Here is an 18,864-nt window from a genome sequence, read left to right on the forward strand (position 1 = left end):
AGGGCCATGCCCTGTCCATTCCCTTCAGCCCTTTTCCTCCAACTTTCTCTAAGAAGACAGGGAGACACGGCAGGGCTTCTGCTCCCAGCCCTGCAGAATGGCATGGAGGATTACAGCTGGGCATCAAGTCTTGGTCTTTATTGAGAACCATGAGAAATGACCACATGCAGAACAGGGAACAACTGCTTTTGCTTCTATGTTTCTTGAAGCTTCCTGGTAAAGACTCAGAAATCCTCTTAAGGTGCAACAGGGGTTCAATCTCTGTCCTTTAAAAAAAAAAAAAGTGGTGTTCTTTTTACCTTTAAGCTACTGGAGCTTTGGGGCTCTTTGTCTTTGATTATCAGTTTATTTACAGTAAATTCTCGCCAGCCTGGATTTCTGTACATAATTATATTCTCTTTCCCTATTTTGATTAATGCTCAGTCCTCCTATGTTATTTTTCTTGTGCTAATAGACATTTTAATTTTTATTTTTGTAGGTTTAAATTTGTATATATTAAAGCCTTTGCAAGCACTGGTGATGTTATGAATTTAAAAGACCCACCCCAAATAAAAATTACTGGCACCCATCCACACTGCCAGTGTTTTAAATCAATGAAGATACAGTTCAAAAGAAATATAGCTTTCCCCTTCTCCTTTTTATACCATAAGGCTGAGGTCCCCTTGGTTGAATTATGTGACACAGACAAGGGAGGTGCCTGGAGGGTGAAATGTGTCCCTGTGTTTGGCTTTAGACAGCCAGAAGGGTGGGCTCTGGGCCTTCATTCTGGAATGGAGAGCTTTCGGGGGAGGTACAGTGCAAGTCATTGAGAAGTGAACAGATAAAAGTAGCAGGAGCCGGGTGTGGTGATGCACACTTGTAATTCCAGCCTTTGGGAGGCTGAGACAGGAGGATCAGGGTTTGCCAGCAGCCTCAGCTACTTAGTGAGGCCCTTTGCAACTCAGTGAGACCCTATTTCAAAATATAAAGGGAGCCGGGCGTGGTGGCGCATGCTTGTAATCCCCGCGCTTGGGAGGCGGAGACAGGAGGATTGCGCAGGTTCGAAGCCAGCCGTGCTGGCGCAAGAGACCCTGTTTCAAAAATATAAAATAGGTCTGGGAGTGTAGCCCGGAGGAAGAAGGGCTTCCAGTAACCCCAGTACCACCAAAAAAAAAAAAAAAAAAAAAAAAAAAAAAAAAAAAATATATATATATATATATATATATATATAAAGGGGGTGTAGCTCAGAGGTATACTGAGATCAAGGTTTGAAGACAGCCTCATCTACTTAGTGAGGCCTTTTGCAACTCAGTGAGACCCTATTTCAAAATATAAAGGATAAAAAATAGGGTTTTGGATGTAGCTTGGAGATAGAATGCCCTAGGTTCCATCCCCAGTAACACACACACACACACACACACACACACACACACACACACACACACACACACAGTAGCAGGGATTTTTATTGTAGGGAGGTTGTAAATTTGTTTTTAAAAATAATAATTTAAAATGTTTTGGTGGCAAAGCATCTGCTGAGTAAAGCAAAATAGTTTGCTGAGCTTTTACTATAAATAACTAACATGGGATTTATCTTTTCCTTAAGGTCAAATTTATTCCAAATAAATTGATATATAATTATTAGTATCCTCCAGGGCTCATCACTTTAGGTCTTGCATGAAAGTGGAACTGTATGTCAGAGTGTTCAATATTCTTCCTGTAAATCTGCTACAGCTGTCCTTTGGAACCTAAATTAAACGTAGAGGCTTCTCCTTACCGTAAGCTACAGCAAGGATCCAAGGAGAATTTATTGGTTCTGCTGGTAGATTGTTAGAGTTGCTAAATTGCTTTGGGGGATTAAACTAATTGGTGTTTTCTGTTGCAAATTGAAGCATATTTCTTATTTCTCTCATGTTTTGCTTTAGGCTTTCCTTTGATGATGTATGAGAATAAGATTAAGGGGGTTAAACTAAGAAAGTGGTGGGGGCATCCAGGAACTTCAGGGTGGCAGAAATAAGTAAATACTTAATCATTCTTTATTAATAACAAATAATGCTGGCAATGTGGGGCCTGGAACCAAGGACAGGACTGAGAACTCCGGCTTTCCAAACATGTCCTCTAGGCAGCTTACCTCTTCTTGGATACTCTGAGCTCCCAAGATAACACAAAGGACTGGGTTTTCATATCAGATTTTCACTAACCCAGAATTTTACCAAGCATAAAGTTTTACTACTAATTTCAAGGGCACAAATAACTGCAAGGCAGAGATGCATCAGGAGGAAAGTCCAGGCCTACCAGGGCAGGTCCAAGTCCCCTCTTGCAGCATCAGGCCCAGATGAACACACAAGGTGTCCAAATGTAGCACCATATCATCCTAAAGAGAGCCATTTGGGTCATAAATATACTCACTTTTTACTTAGATAAGTGCAAATCTTACATGACCCATTCCAGAGAGACATGTCTTGAAGGTCATAGAGTCTAGGTTTGTTTACCATTTAAAGTCCTCCAGGCCAGATACATCCTGTTAAAAGCATTCCATAGATAAGTATTCTCCCTAGCAAGTGCCATTAGTTTATTTGCCAGGAGGCCTGCCATTAGTATATATACAAGACTGAATCCAACAAGAAACTTTCTTTCCTAGAAGTACACCCCATTTTCCCCCAGGACCCCTCCCCTGCTCCTCTAGGAGTGTGTGGGGGCTGCGGATCCACGTTGCCTGCTGTCTCTTGACCTGTTTAAGATGAACAAGAGCATTAATCCTCATAGGAAAATTAAAAAGCTATTAGAGCAAATAGTCTTATGATTCCTAAGATGGTTGGAAATTATCTCTTCTCTATCATCCAGATAATGTGAATATTTTGGAGAAGAGGGGGATGATGATGACTGAGACTCCAGTGAAGAAGTCAGAGAGGATACGCTCCACGTGTAGTAGGGGAGGGTCTGCTCCACGAAGCCTCAGCATGTGCAGGGCCTGGGGAGATGAGGGCTGGGCTGAGACTGGGGAGTCTGTCTTCCAGCCCTGGCATGTCCTCCTTTGATTTATGTAATTTGGAGGAAATTACTCCATCCCCCTTCATCACAGTTCTATTCTGACAGTGAAAGCTCTAGTCTAGAATTTTATTTGTTGGCTCTATGTTAGGAACTCCTCATCCATATGATCTACAAATCTTCCGTAACTCTGAAATATTATAAACCTATAATGTCAGCCGGATATTGTGACACACCCATGTCATCACAGTTCTTGGCAGGCTGAGGCATGAGGATCGCAGGTTCACGGCCAGCCTTGGCAACTTAGTGAGGCCCCATTTCAAAATAAAATGTAAATAGGGTTAGAGGTGTAGCTCAGAGGTGGAATACCCCTGGGTTCAATCCCTAGTGCCTAAATGATCAACCTATAGTGTCTCTCGCTTCAGGTTGTTCTAGGATGATGGGAGTCATCCTTCGTGCAGTAGAGGCTTGTGAAGTGTTAGCAGTAGGAGAGCAGAGAGATGAGCGCTGCATGTTAGCAGCATGCCCGTGTCTCCTCTTTCTTGTGATCCTGTAATACTGTACCTCTCTTCCTGTGCTTTGCGGGGCGGATCCCCGCCTCCAGGAGGACAGTTCACGATAGTGCCTTAGTTACTGATTTAAAGTTCCATTTGAGAGTTGGGGTGTGTTAATGCCATTTAGACTAGATAGGATTAGGAAGCTCAGCCTGGAAAAAAAATAGTGAGTGAATTCTTTGGTGGTAACCCCCACCCTACTTTCTTGATAGCTCTGAGACAGCTGCTACAGGGAAGGAAGCCGGGGAGTCATATCCTTGATGTGTTAGACTGTGGGAGGTTGGGAAGCTGGAGGAAGTGATCCTAACTATGCCTGGACTCTTTTTTTTTCCCCCTCAGGAACTTTTAACTTGCTGTGAAGAAGGGAAAGGGGAGCTCAAGGATGGCCTGGAGGTGATGCTCAGTGTCCCCAAGAAAGCCAATGACGCCATGCATGTCAGCATGCTGGAAGGTAGCTGCCCTCCCAGGAGATGCCTCCCCCCTTCCTAAGACCAGAGAGCTTGACAAAGTCAGACACGGCGAGAAACAGAAGTTAGAGAGATCCTTAGTAGATCTAAGAGGGGAGACTCAGACCAGTCTGGCTAACATCTGCCAGCCCAGGACATGAGCTAGCCCAGGACAGACCATCATCCTTCCTATAACTGTGCCTTAGCCCTGACTCACTGCAGTCCTGCTAATCTGCATGTCATTTGCATTGCCCACGTAGGTCTTCAGCATAAGTAGAAATTCTGATGCACATGCACACACTAGTGTCTTAAAAATTATGCCCTTCTTATTCTCCTCCTCCACCTTCCTCTTCTTTTTTATTTTGGTAAAATACACATAAACATACATAACATAAATTTACCTTGTAACCATTGCTAATTGTATAGTGGCATTTGGTATATTCGCATTCCTGTGCAACCCGCCTTTTGTCTTTCCCAGCCGGTTAGGAAAGCCCAGCCTGATGATCCAGAATCCTTAGAGAGCAAGGATCAAATAAAGTGGTCTTCACACTCAGGACAGATGGGCAGAGCAGCCCTCCTGGGGTAGAATTTGATAGATGAATTAAGACTTAACACTTCCAGTCTTGGCTGGCAAACAGGCACGAAAAAGAAAAGTATAGGCACCAATCAGCTAAATATATTGCTGTTGCCACAATTTCTCCACCTCTTTCTTCTATGTGTATACCCACTTCCCTCTCCCCCCACCAGCCCAGGGCATCCTCCTCTGTGAGTACCCTGCTCCTGTAGTCAGTCCCCTATCTATAGTCTGGATTTGGCTACTCCAAGTATGGTCTGTGAGCAGCAGCAGCAGCAGCAGCAGCAGCAGCAGCAGCAGCAGCAGCAGCAGCAGCAGCAGCAGCAGCAGCAGCAGCTAGGAGCTGGTCAGAAGTATAAATTCCTGGGCTTACCTCCTACCCGCAGAGTCAGAATCTCTTGGGAGGGGAGGGCCAGGCAGGAATCCAGGTTTCCACATACTATCCAGCTGATTCTTATGCACACTGAAGTTCCGAGACCTTCATAAGGACTTAGAGTGGTATAAACAGAAACTGTTGAAAGCGTGTGCACCACACTGTTCAGGAACCATCAAAGGAAAGAGTCCTAGGCACGGAATATGAAAAATACCACCATGACCTAGTAGAGTAAAGCCAAGACACCACATCAGCCCGTGTCTGTCTGCAGCCACACTCAGAGCTCCAAGTTAGAAACCGTTGGAGGAGGAGGAAGAAGGAACTATGGGATCTGACCTTGGGGGAGGCCCCAGGTCCCTCTCTCATGGGGGTAGGATGGGGGAGGTGGCTTAGGACCCTTGCTAGAGAGCCCACTGATGTTGCTTGTGTATAGAGGAGACTTGGTGCAGGGAGTGGACGGGAGGGGAATCTGATTGCAGTTCTGTAGACATGTTTGTGTTGAGGTCTAAAAAATCAAAAGCACTATGGAGCTGAGAGCTAACAATTAGGGAAGCCTTTCTCCAAGGGGGAATAGGGTGTGTCCCCACCGCCACACTGGGGACACTCCACAGGGCAGACGTGGGTGTTTTTCCAGGGTTCGACGAGAACTTGGATGTACAGGGGGAGTTGATTCTCCAGGACGCCTTTCAAGTGTGGGACCCGAAGTCTCTGATCCGGAAGGGGAGGGAGCGGCACTTGTTCCTCTTTGAGATCTCTTTGGTTTTTAGCAAGGAGATCAAAGACTCTTCAGGACACACGAAATATGTTTACAAGAACAAGCTACTGGTAGGTGGGCAAGTGGGGCAGGACAGGACCCCCTGCTTTCATAGAACCCTGGGGCCGGAAGGGCTGGACACGCCCGCTCATCTCTTCCTTGCCTCCACGCCAAGGCCCTCCTGGATGAATGCAATTGGGTCCTATTCCAGAGTCCCTACCCTCACCTCCCTCTTTTGCATCCTAGAGTTCAGAGTTCTTCTTTCCCTTTGCTTTTAGCACCTCTTCCATCGTCCCTCCCTGGTACCTGCTAATCAGGTCCTTCCAGCCCAGGTAGAAAAGGAAATACTAGTCTGTGGAAGTTTGATTGACAGAAGCCCCTCCCTCGGCCCCCTCCTCTTTGTTGCCCTCCCCTTCCCACCCCAGCCCTAAGCCTCCCCACTGCCCCCTCCCCCGCCTCTCACAGGCATTTCCTATCTACAGACCTCAGAGCTGGGTGTGACCGAGCACGTGGAGGGCGACCCCTGCAAATTCGCCTTGTGGTCTGGGCGCACCCCATCCTCAGACAACAAAACAGTGCTCAAAGTAAGTACTGCTCTCTGCTGGTGCCAGACCAGGTTTGGGGGAGGAGGGGATTGGAAGAGATGAGGGCATGTGACGTCTAAAACTTAGAGCCTGGAGACCGCTGCGCCACCAGGCCTCTCGGGAATGGCATGAGCACATGGGTATTGAGAAGTACACTCAGAATCTCAAAGACAAATATTCCACTCAAGTCCATAGAGGGAAGCGGGCAAAACAAGGCCCTCTCAACTATGTTTGTTCTGTGCACATGCCCCCTTCCAGGGGCAAGAATAATAATTGGCCCTTTGACAAAAGCCACCTCGATTCACTCCCCATTCACCCATCATTTTCCTAAGGGCCTTTCACGTCTAAGGTATTCTGCCCGGTGCGATGGGGGACGGCCACTAGGTGATGGGCCTCATTCTCTGGGAACTTGTGTTCTAGGAGCTCTAGTAAATCACTCTAACATGAGGTCGGAGGACAGTCACTTCAGCTCTCCAGGCTGCCACGTAGGCCTCGAGCCCCTGCTCCTGGGAGCAGTAGCCTGGGATCGTGCAGAGCAGTTCCCACTGGCCATTTGCTTGTGAGTCATGTACTCATCGCTTGTTCGCTCAGAATTGCCAGCATAGATGGTCTACCTTCACTGAGAAAAGAAAGAAAGAAATCAAGGCAGACAGAATGTTCATAAAATAATAGCAGTGACTCTGGTGAACAGGTTTTTCAGGCTAAAAACTGAGGACTGACTTCCAGCCGGTACCAGCCTATACAGCTGTGGTAATGTTGTACAGCCCAGCATATATCCATGCCGGCTGGCAAATGGCACTGCCTTCCAATGCTATTCTCCCAGTGCCCCTGACTGCTTCAGAATCTCATATCTCAAGTATTAATCCCCAGCCCAGCAGAGGCCTCTAGGTGCAGCACCAGGCCCTGGGTAGACATCAGAATTAGCTAGTACCTTAGGGGTTGTGAAATAGATTACAAATTCTTCCTGACCATCTACATTGAGTCTTGAAGTCATAGCTGTGTTCTAGGAGAAGTATGTTCCTAGGATTGAAGAGTCACTAGTATAAAATAAGAAATGAAGCCGGGCATGGTGGCGCACGCTTGTAATCCCAGCGCTTGGGAGGCTGAGACAGGAGGATCGCGCAGGTTCAAAGCCAACCTCACAGCCACTTAGTGAGGCTCTCAGCAACTTAGTGAGACCCTGTTTCCAAATAAAATATAAAATGGGTCTGGGAGTATAGCCCGGAGGTAGAAAGCCTCTGGGTTCCACCCCCAGTACCACAAAAAAAAAAAAAAAAAAGAAATGAACTCTCCAAACAGTTGGTATCACTTCCTTGAAAACAGTAGCTGAGGCCTGCAGGAGGAGGGTTGAGAATGGTTTGGACAGGGCTGTAGGAGCTGGGATTCTCATGCTTTCTCCTTGTGGCACTCCAGGCTTCCAACATTGAAACCAAGCAGGAGTGGATCAAAAACATTCGAGAAGTGATTCAAGAACGGATCATTCACCTGAAAGGAGCTTTAAAGGAGCCAATTCAGCTCCCCAAAACACCAGCCAAACTGAGGAACAATAGTAAGAGGTAACCGCATCCCTCCCTTCAGCACTGCCCACCTCATATGCTTCCAGGAGCAGAAATGGGGGACCCTTAGCTTCTAATGAGCATGTGCCGTACACTTTCTCTAGGAGGGCCCACAGGTTTCACCTGTGGTGAATTATCTCATCTTTAAGCATCTCTCCAGTTACTGAAGCAGAACTGCATTGAGTACCTCCTGTTTGATAAGCACTACGCTAAGTGCTACAAGAAGATAAACGGCAGTATAAGATGAGCTGATCCCCAGCCAAGCATGGTTGTGCATGCCTGTAATCTCAGTACTTGGGAAGCTGAGACAGGAGGATCGCAAGTTTGAGGCCAGTCTAAGCAACTTAGACCCTCAGCAACTTAGGAGGACCCTGTTTTAAAATTAAAAAGGACTTGGGGGTAGAATACCCTTGGTTCAATCCCCAGTACAAAAAAAATAAATAAATAAAGATGAGTTGATTCCCTCCAGAACCTCCAGAACAGTTGTACTTTACACATAGTTGTTAGACAAAAACAAGTACTATCCATAGGACTAGTAAATACTTCAAGACTTCAAAGAAAGGGGACTTGAGTTGAGCTATGAACTTTCTATTTCTTCAGTAAAGAAGATAGAAAACTATTACAGCTGGGCATGGTGGTGCACTCTTATCATCTAAGCATTTAGGAGGCTGAGACAGGAAGATCGCGGTTCATGGCCAGACTCAGCTACTTAGTGAGGCCCTCTACAACTTAGTGAGAGCGTGTTTCCAAATGAAGAATATAAAATAGGGCTGGAGTGTATCTTGGAGGTAGAATGCCCCTGGGTTCAATCCCCAGCACTGCAAAAAAAAAAAAAAAAGAAAGAAAGAAAAAAGAAAATGAGAGGAAACCATTGATAAGAATAGATTGTAGCTGAGCATGGTGGTGCACACCTGTGATCCCAGTACTTGGAAAGCTGAGACAGGAGGATCACAGGTTTGAGATCAGCCTCAGTAACTCAGTGAGGCTTGTGTCAATTTAGCAAGACTCTGTTTCAAAATAAAATAGGGCTAGGGGTAAAATAACACTCAGAGGTAGAATGCCCCTGGGTTCAATCCCCAGTACCAGAAAAAAGAAAAGAGAAAATAAGAGAGGAAGAGAAAAAGAAAAGAAGGGAGGGAGAGAGAAAGGGAGGGATAGAGGGAAGGAAGGAGAAAGAAAGAAAGAAAGAAAGAAAGAAAGAAAGAAAGAAAGAAAGAAAGAAAGAAAGAAGTATTGGTTGTTTGGGCCCATGTGACAGTAGGGAAGACCCGGGCACTCGCGGTGGGCAGGTGGCTGGGTAGCACTCTAACTGCAGTTCTCACTGGAGTTCCCTTATGTATTTCTTTCTCAAGTCTGCATGTGACACATAACACTGACAATGACTCTGTTGGAGGGCATATCAAAGGAAAACATACAAAACAATTTTTTTTACTTTTAAAAAATACAGTAGAAACAGAGTTCTGAGACGATGGTCATGGGTACTAACGGGTTCTTTACCCCCCACCCAACACACTATTCACAAATGAAATGAATCCAGAGGATTTAGTTGATCTTGTGGTGCCAATCATGCAAGAAGGATGGGGAGCTGCTACAGGACCTACAAAGTGGGACCGTTAGTCCCGAGTGAGGTGGTAACCCCCAAAAAGCTATGACTAAGACAGAGATGTCTCCATGAGATAGAACCCAAGATCCACAGGCCCCGGTTAAGTTCCCCTCCTGAACGCAAAGAACTAATTAGGACTATACTGGAGGTGGTGTCATTTTTATTTCACATACCCACCTCCAGAATCCAGGTTATGAGTAGATTTAGTTTTAAGCACAGGAGAAACCCTGCTTTAAGGAGCCCCTGCTTTAACAGAGAAGATAAAAAAGAAACCATTAAAAAGAACAGTTGTCCAGGACCATGTGAGGAAAGCCGCTCAGCTGAGGGCAGCAGGGGCTTCTCTGTGAGTAACCTCCTTTTCCTAGAGTAGGAGGGTTGGAGTTTTTGTAGAACACAAGAAGGCTGTGTCTTCTCTCTGCCCCCACCTTTCCTCTTGTCCTTGTGGGAGGGGAAGAAACCGCACCCCCTCTGTAGAGCATAGCCAGACAATCTGTGCTTCCATTGGCTTGACGCCCTGGGTATGGGGACAGAGTTTATGGAGGAGTGGTTTGGCTTGGGGGATGCCACCCACACTCCTGGAGGAGCCCCCCTCCCCTCCAGAATTGGCTTCATCTGGAGAAGACCAGAAGGGCCTTCCGTGGGCCGAAAAGCAGGAAGCAGAAAGTACAGCCAGCTCTCGAATGTCTACAAATGGCGCAGGACAGTGGCCCAGATAATCCCAAACAACAGATGATATAAAAGTCCTTTATTTGGGGATTCGAAATGCGTCACATAATTTCTTTTTACAGCAGATTTTCCTTCCTACGACTGTGTGGCTTATGTTATTAAAGTAAGTTGGCATTTCCCAAGCCCATAAGAGATGGGGAGAGAGCGGTCAACTTAGAAATGTTCTACATGGGAGAAAACACTTTTCTACTGAGTAGATACTTTATATGCACATATATGCACGCACATGGGTATCTGCTTGCACACTCATGTCCATGTACACACAGCCACCAGATTGTACTTGTTTAGACTCTGTGAGGCAGATGTATTATCATGGCATTTTGCCAAGAGGATAAGCTTCTTGGACATCAAGTTCCCATTTCTTGATGCTCTTATTTTGCTACAAGCTGCATCAGGGGTGTGACTTTTATAAAAGTGCCCTTGGGAAGATCTGTGGTTTCCGCTGCTAATTTCACTAACCACAGCCCACATCTCCAAGGTTTCCCTGACACAGACCATTCAGCAGTCACCAAACATGCAGTCCCTCTGGTTGCTGGCCCTGGGCTCAGTACAGAATTGGGGCTTATTTCTAAAGTGGAGAGTTGAAAGTGGGTGTCACAGCTGTATAGACCTGGGGCCAGGAAATAGGTCCAGATGCCAGGAGTGCATCAGGAGACTCTTAATCAGGCACCAGAGAGCACAGCTGGCTCAAAAGCTGCTGTGGATTCTGTGACTGTTCTCCAGTATCAAGAAAATGGCTTGACCTTCTGTGTTGATAAGTAATTATCGCAGAGAAGCTGGTTGGTTGTCCTATCTACTTGGGAGTTTGAGGTTGGGGGGCCATTTGAATCCAGAAATCAAGACCACCTTAGCAACACAGCAACACCCCATCTTTAAAAAAGGAAAATATCTCATCCATTCTGTTCTCTTTATAGGCCAGTATTTAAGCCAACTGCCCCCGCCAAGTTACAACATGCAAAAAGTTTCTTTTGTACCCTGGACTCTGAGGTTGTTGTAAATGACCATGCCAGCTGGATAGAAGCCTAGGTTCTAAGTAGGATATGTATCTTCCCACTGCCTATTTTAGATCCATTCCCAATACACATACATACATGCATACATACACATTATATATATATATGCATATATATGTAAAATATATGTATAATATATATGTAAAATATATGTATAATATATATGCATATATATGCAAAACTCCCTTTATAGTACGGGCTGGAGGAATTACAGGGAAGAGTTCATTTTGCATTTGATTATCAACAGAGTGATGATTTATTTAAGTGCCAGAGGTGCTATCATCAAAAATCACTTAGCGCTGGTGACTTCAGCAGGATAATTTCAGGCAAATCCCTGATAGAAATGCTGAGGTGCTGCTCTGCCTGCCCAGCTGAAATCCTTGTGTGCTCTCAACCCACAGTGGTTCCCCCCACCCCCACCCCTGTTTTTTCTCTCTCCTTCCTGCAGGGATGGAGTAGAGGATGTTGACAGCCAGGGAGATGGAAGCAGTCAGCCAGACACCATCTCCATTGCCTCTCGGACCTCTCAGAACACAGTGGACAGTGACAAGGTAGGATGGCTTCCCAACCTTCCTTCCCCTAGGACTTCTTTTTGGTTTAACTACCCCTGGAGAGTTACCCTCAGGATTCCTCCCACTCTGGAGCCAAGCCCCAGGAGCCAGTTGTCTACAGCAAAGGGTAAAGCCCAGGGCCAGATGCTTACACTGAGAGAGTCAGACAGAAGTGGAAGGGTGAATAGTGAGAGATGCTGGGTTCCTGCTCTCTCCAAGATGCCCCCCTCTGCTTGCCAGGAGAGAGGACCTCAGAGAGCGTGAGGTTGGGCTAGCCTCCTGAGACCCCAGTGGCTGCAACTGGCTCCTGTTTATCATGATTTGAATGGGGCTTATCTCAAAGTTAGACCAAAACCAATGGTCTAGGAAATGGCCACATAGATGCTACTCGGTAGGACCCTCTTACCCAAAGAGACTCTAGTGGATTGATGATGCCTTCCTCTGGCCAGCTCACTGGGGGCTCAGTTCCTGAGAAATAGGAGGCCCAGGAAGGGGCATGGGAAGGATGTAGTCATCTTGTAGCAAAGCCCACTCGCTTGCTTTGCCACACCCTGGAGCAAGGAAGCCAAAGTTAAGCATGCTGAGGGGGAGGGCAAGGAGGGGAACTACAAAGACTTCATGTACTTACTCAGGCTGCATGAAGGATGACGCAGCATTATCCAGAGGGAGGAAAGGGTCCCTGTCCCAGCCCCCTGGCATCTGCAACCCCTGACTCAGAGAACCAGGTGGCCTTTTGCTGCACATTAGTAACTGTATTAATAAAGGTAGAGGCTTCCAAAGACCATTCGGCCCTAGTTTATCAAAGCCTAATAGTTGGGCCTGCTCCTTCAGCTTCAGGCAACAGGCTGTATCCTTACTTCATTTTAGTTTTCTGGGTTATGGGTATTTTTTAAGATGATCTGCATTCATTAGGATTTTTTCTAGTTTTTTCTTACTGGGCGAAAAGCCACTGAGGCCTCAGTGGGGGAACCGTGCCCCAAACCTGCTGCGATAATGGCACCAGATCACCCTGACCGCGCGTTAGTAGACCACTGTCCAAGGACATTCAAGGTAATCCTGACAGCTGCCTTCATGTTTCCAAGCCATTTTTTTTTAACTATCAGAGTGGATGGAAAATTAGGGTTTTTTTTTTTTTCATTTATGAAAACAAACAGGGAAAACTATTTCTGTACTTTCCTGTCTCCTCTGATCTGTTGTGTAGCAATATAACTAGAATACCCTCTAAATAAAAGTATTCCTTTTTAAACACTTAGTGGATGGTTAGTTAAATCCCCTACTGCCCATGTTCATGGAAATAAGACAGTCTTATTTCCATGGTCCAGGGGCTTCATCCTTTCCAGCTGCTAATCCATCATCCCAGCAGCCCTGATGTAGACGGCGTCCCCCCTGCTAGGCCCATTTGTCTTAGGACAGTTCCTTTTCTTTCTGGCGAAGTAAGTGAGGCCAGTTGAGAAAATCGCTGACAACAAGTATTTATAATCCTGGCTCCCGTACTTTTCCTGCAAATGAGGAAACTGAGTCTCAAAGAGACTGGGTGACTCAGCTAAGAAAATTCTAGTTGTTAGTGGACAAGCAGGAACTAGAACCCAGACCTCCTGACTCATGGTCATGTCTCCCATTTACTCTAGAAGTCAGAGTACTGAATTTCCAATGCTAAAACTCATGTAGCTGGTCAGTCTGTCCGTGCGTTCCTCAGAAACATCAGCCATAGTCCCGTGAAGCACCCACCACGCGCTGGGCGCTCTGCTGGATACTGCAGAGCGAGGTGGGCTGTTTGTCAAGTGTGATTCCCTCTTCGTGCGATTTCTCGTTTTCTGTCTGTCTCTACACCAGGCCGTGGGTCCCTGATGAGGGCAGGGGCTGTGTCTGTCTGTTTCACTGCTGTGCACTTGGCCTTCAGCACATGGAAAGGCTCAGGAGATGTTTGTAAAGTAAATGAACAGAGGGTGCTCAGAGCCAGGTCTCCGGGACCACAGGACTAAGAGGCAGCTGAAACCAGTGGCCTGAAAGCAGCTAAAAACATGCGCACTTTCTATTTTTTAAATACTTCTGTTGGTGTAATTACACATCATAGTTAGGTTAAAAGTGATGCGAACATATGGGTACATAGCACTTGGTGTATTTTAAACATTCTATTCTTTTAATGGGCTTCTTTACCCCCAAGCAGAAAGCTTCAGTCAGCTGGAGAACTTGGCCTCTTCTCTGGCCTTCATCTTCCCTTCGTGGGGAGATGGTGAGAAATTCTGTGTTCCATATACACAACCTGAAAAATCACTCAGGAACAGTCACACTGTCCAAATGAAATATAGAGTCTCCTGGTGTACGTGTTCTGTGATTAAGATGTCCTCATTCTTCGGACACAAAGCAGTGGCAGCCCCCCACCCCTACCCCACATCCTCTGGGACCCGCTCTTCCCATCACCCGTGAAATCTTCTGTTGGTATCTTGAGTCCATAGATGTTACCAATGGGGTAACAGTCCCCTCCGTTTGTTCTAGAAGGCCAGGGAACCCCAGTTTCCAAGTGGGCAGGTGAACAGACTATGAAGAAAATAAAAATAACATGGTGGGCTGATTCAGTCAACTGATGTGTGTTCAACAGAAGGAGAAACGAGGAGGGCTGTGGGGTGGGGGTAGGGCAGAGACACCTCCCAGGATTCGGGGTCCTTTTAACAATGGCTTTCTAAAATGCACCCCATTCTTCCTCTTCTGATGGAGAAAAATTACAGCTACGTGGCACCATTGGGCTGGTAGATGAAGAAATAAAAACTATTAAAGGGCCACAAAAGACCCACCTGAAGAGCTGCAGGGCCCAATCGCCTCCCATGTACTTGTATGCTATGGTGTGGGGGAAAGAGTTCAGACACACCCGAGTTCAAATCCCAGCTCTAATACTCCCTGAGTGATGTTGCAAATGTTATCATGCCTCAGTTTCCCTAGTATATAAGACAAGATGATAATAACCATGTCACTGAGTCATTGGGAAGATGAAGTAGAACATATTTAACTATTAGACATCCAGTAAAAGTTAATTTCCACCCTTAAGAGAAGGGAAGCAAAGGTTTAGGTCTTGTGAATAGGAGTGTCCAACTTTTTAGCAGACTGGGAGGATCTTTCTCCAAACTTCTTTTCAGCTTAGAAGTCCTCAAGATTTGCTGTTTCTTATAGTATTATATTATCAGACCCTTCCATTTTCTGGTTGCCCTCCTCTGGATTTGCTCTAGTATATGATTTCTATATAAAATGAGGCATCTAAATTGAGTGTGTTGGTGCACACTTGTAATCCCAGCATTTGGGAGACTGAGAAAGGAGGATCAAGGTTTGTGGACAGCCTCAGCTACTACTTAGTGAGGCCCTTTTCAACTCAATGAGACCTTGTTTCAAAATAAAGAATAAAAAATAGGGCTGAGGGTGTAGCTCAGAGGTAGAATGCCCCTGGGTTCCATCCCCAGTACCACAATAAATAAATAAATAAATAAAATAAATAAATAAATAAAGGCATCAAAGTCGGGCATGTTGGCAATGCTTGTAATCCCAGTTCTTGGGAGGCTGAGGCAAGAAGATTACAAGTTTGCAGCCAGCCTCTGCTACTTATTTAAATCCCATTTCAAAATAAAGAATAAAAAATAAAGCTGGAGGGGTGCAGCTCAGAGATAGAATGCTCTTGGGTTCAAACCCCAGTACTTTAAAAATAATAATAATAATAAAATGAAATAAAAGTAAATAAAACGAGGCATCTATATTTGTATACAATCTACACATATGACCTAACTGATATGAATACAGCTGCTTGATCGAGATCAGATATGTGCGGGACTCTCCCCACGTTTGGTGCACTTTGTTCAGTAGGTGTGTCCAGCGCTGGCTCAGAAAACCTGCTTGCCTTTATCATAGCCTGATCTTAGGAAGGCAGGTGACTTAGTAACCTGGGGGTAGGACTACTTTGTGTACATTAGAATTTCTCTTGTGTCATCCAATCCCAGTGTTCTGGCATGGTTTAAATATAAATTATTTGTTCCAGTGCATTCGCCACATCTCTCAGTGTTATTGGATAAACACAACCTTCTGTGGCTTCCTCCACATTCTTGCTTTTTGGCCAGACTAAGCATATGCAGCCCCTCCCTTCACCTTCTCATTCATTCCCACCCAGTGTAGGTACCTCTTTGACTTTTCTTTAAAGTCTTGAGAAAATGAAACATGAACACTTTCTTCGCTAGCAGAGGAGCTGAGACTCTTGGCTTCAGCTGTAAGTCTTCACTTGACGAGGAAGCAGTCTGCTGTTCAGAATCCTTCATGAACCCCTGACACACCCTAGAGGCTTGCCTCCGTAAGTAAATGGCAGTAATAGCTTTCCCAGAGTGGCTTTCATTCAACCCTCCAAGAGGTCTGCATAACTAGCTTCCACCTCGGGCCAGTCCTATGCCTAAATATTACTTCTTGAAGGCAAATGGACACACTTACTTTGTCCCTTAATAATCTGAATCCCTCCCTGTTCCAACCAGGAACATCTTCACACTACTCTGAGCAGGACAGTCCACTGGAGTCTGTTACCTGTATGAGTATCATTGAATGACAAGGCCTTGCAACCGCATGTCAGAGCTATCTACAATTAAAGAATTCTAATTAAGCAAGCTGAATAAAGTGGTGGCAAAGCATGTCTGCCATATATTCCCAGCTAATGGTAGAAAAGTGGCCATCTGCACTGTGACAGGCCCAGTGTGTATATTTAGGGTAGGCATGATGGAAACATTCAATAAATATTTATTGGATTAAACATTACAGACCCATGCTAGTAGGAATACTCTCTATCCAAAAATCATGATGAGTTTCTAAATGTGTCCAGGCTAGCAGGAGAAAGGGAAACTGGAGTGAACTTGAATTCCTGGTGCTGTTCTTTGCAAAAATTGCCAGAGGAAAAAGACTGCTGAGACATGCCAGGCTGACAGGTGATTCGAATGAGGAACTTCAGTATCGAGCTAATGTGACCTAAGATATGGGGGGGACTCATGACGCCCCTGTGCTGAAGGGGGACAGGGACTTGCCTGGACGTGTGAGGAGCTTACTTAACTGTTTTTAAACTCTGAATTGTCAAATCCATGTAATTACTTGGTCATGACCAAAATTTTGTTTTACTGAGTTGGAAGACCTAGTCAGAGATGGGGAGAGCCTAACTAAGGGCACAGTCAGAAGATTCCTACAGTATCGCTGCTGCTTTGAAGACAGGCCATGGCATGATGCCTGTAACAAAGGGTGAAGCAGCTTGGCCATAGGAGCCTGCTGAGAACAGACCTCCCCTCAAGCCCAAGCCATCTGGCACGTGGACACCGGGAACACATAGCAGGACACTAGATGCAAAGGTGGTTTCAGAGAGAGGGCCCTGGCCCTGCAATGGTGCATCGTGAGGACCCAGATGGTGAGGAGGTAGCCTCTGCACTGGCTGCACTGGTGTGGGATATTCCTGGTGTCAGCGTGGTGGTGGGGGCCTAGCCCTGGTGTTAGTGCATTAGTGAGAACCCAGCCCTTGACTTGGTGCATCGGTGAGGATGTAGCCCCTGTGATGGGGTGGCAGTGTGGGCCTACCCTGGTGTTTGTGCACTGGTGAGAACCAAGTCCTTGCTTTGGTGCGTTGGTGATGACGCAGCCCCTGCGATGGCGCAGTGGTGTGGGCCTAGCCCCGCCCTCTTCATTCCTCCTCTGCGCATGCCCGACCTTCCATGCTGGGAGCACAGCAGTGATGAGAGGAGGCCCGAGGCCCACCCGCCATCCTCCAGCTTGCACTCTTGTAGTAGGGAAGGGAGACATCCAGAAAGAGAGAGGATTGTGTTCCTAGTCTCCTACTAGTAGCATTAGAGATTTAAAAAAATTTTTTTAAATTTTTTTTGGTTTCTTAAATACAAGAAATTATTCTCCCTAGGGCACCAGTGTGAATAAGGGCCAGAGCGCTGAGGGAAAAAAAAGAAACCTCTTCATTGAAATGAGTTATATATAGAAAAATGTAGCCCCAGAGAACAAAGAGCTTCTTGAGCTCCTAGAGCTACTCCAAGGAAGTGTTCTGGATGGACTCCTGAGAGGTGGAGTCTGCAACCAAGATTCCTGTGTGTGTTCGTGAGGTGTGCTGGGGCAGGGCATGGTCTGGGGAGACAGAGCAGAGGGGAATGTTTGTGTGGTCTCAGCTGGTATCCAGCCCTGTCCCATCTCTCCTGGAGCCCCCAGAAGGAATCAGAGGGGCTTTGTCCTTCCTTAGGCAAGGGGCCTGACTTTTTGTGTCAGATGTGAGAACCGTGAACCGGGGCGTGGCTGCACTGGCAGAAAGGGGGATCTGAGCAGGTGCCAAAGCAACCACAGCTTGCAAGGGAGAAAGATGGTATGGTGGAAAGGCGATAAATCTCAAGATCGGGTCTAGATTCAACCCCAGCCAGCTCATGACCTTGAGAGGTCACTCCATCGTTTTATGCTTCTGTCTCCTCATCTATATGATAAAGGCAGGGTTTCTCCTTCCAGGGCTTTTGAAGGACTATCTGACATTCCATTTCCTGGAATACAGGAGGCTCAGGGTAGGTCTCTGTCTGGGTGACCACAGGGCATTTCTGTGCAAGAAAATAAGCAACATGCTGGGCATAGGAGCCCACACCTGTAATTTCAGTGCTTGGGAGGCTGAAAAGGGAAGATTGTAGATTTGAGGCCAGCCTTGGTAACTTAGTGAGACCCTGTTTCAAAATAAAAAGTAATTAAGGCTGAGGGGTATATCTTGGAGGTAGAATGTCCCTGGGTTCAATCTCTTGTATCCTTCCCCCAAAAAAGAAAAGAGACCATGTGTTTTCTAGAATTTCTTAGTGAGGCCCTTTGCAACACAGTGATCTGTGGCTTGCCACAAGAGAAAGACAAACATCTGGAAATATGAAAACTCAGCAGCATTGAGACTAGTAAAAATCCAAGTTTGTACTAGGTAATATTTTGCACTTAACAAATTCTTTTTTTTTTTTTTTTTTTTTTTTTTGTGGTACTGGGGTTCCTGGAAACCCTTCTACCTCCGGGCTACACTCCCAGACCCATTGTTATATTTTTATTTGACAGGGTCTCCTAAGCCAGCGAGGCTGACTTCGAACCTGCACAATCCTCCTGTCTCTGCCTCCCAAGCACGGGGATTACAAGTGTGTGCCACCACG

At 46.0% G+C, this 18,864-nt stretch overlaps 1 protein-coding gene across 12 annotated transcripts in view; it reads left to right on the forward strand.

Moving 5' to 3' along the window:
* KALRN (kalirin RhoGEF kinase) overlaps positions 1 to 18,864 on the forward strand; it is a gene marked incomplete at both ends in the record, with an annotated part of 686,722 nt that overhangs the window by 434,414 nt on the left and 233,444 nt on the right. For all 12 annotated transcript variants that reach the window (XM_080696283.1, XM_080696287.1, XM_080696289.1 and 9 more), the window contains 5 exons: positions 3,861 to 3,972; positions 5,549 to 5,739; positions 6,151 to 6,252; positions 7,666 to 7,808; positions 11,599 to 11,701. In XM_080696283.1, coding sequence (XP_080552409.1) covers positions 3,861 to 3,972; positions 5,549 to 5,739; positions 6,151 to 6,252; positions 7,666 to 7,808; positions 11,599 to 11,701 — 651 coding nt within the window. The remainder of the gene's footprint in view (positions 1 to 3,860; positions 3,973 to 5,548; positions 5,740 to 6,150; positions 6,253 to 7,665; positions 7,809 to 11,598; positions 11,702 to 18,864) is intronic.

The sequence above is a fragment of the Muscardinus avellanarius genome (assembly GCF_963383645.1).
Source record: "Muscardinus avellanarius genome assembly, chromosome: 5".
NCBI lineage: Eukaryota > Metazoa > Chordata > Mammalia > Rodentia > Gliridae > Muscardinus > Muscardinus avellanarius.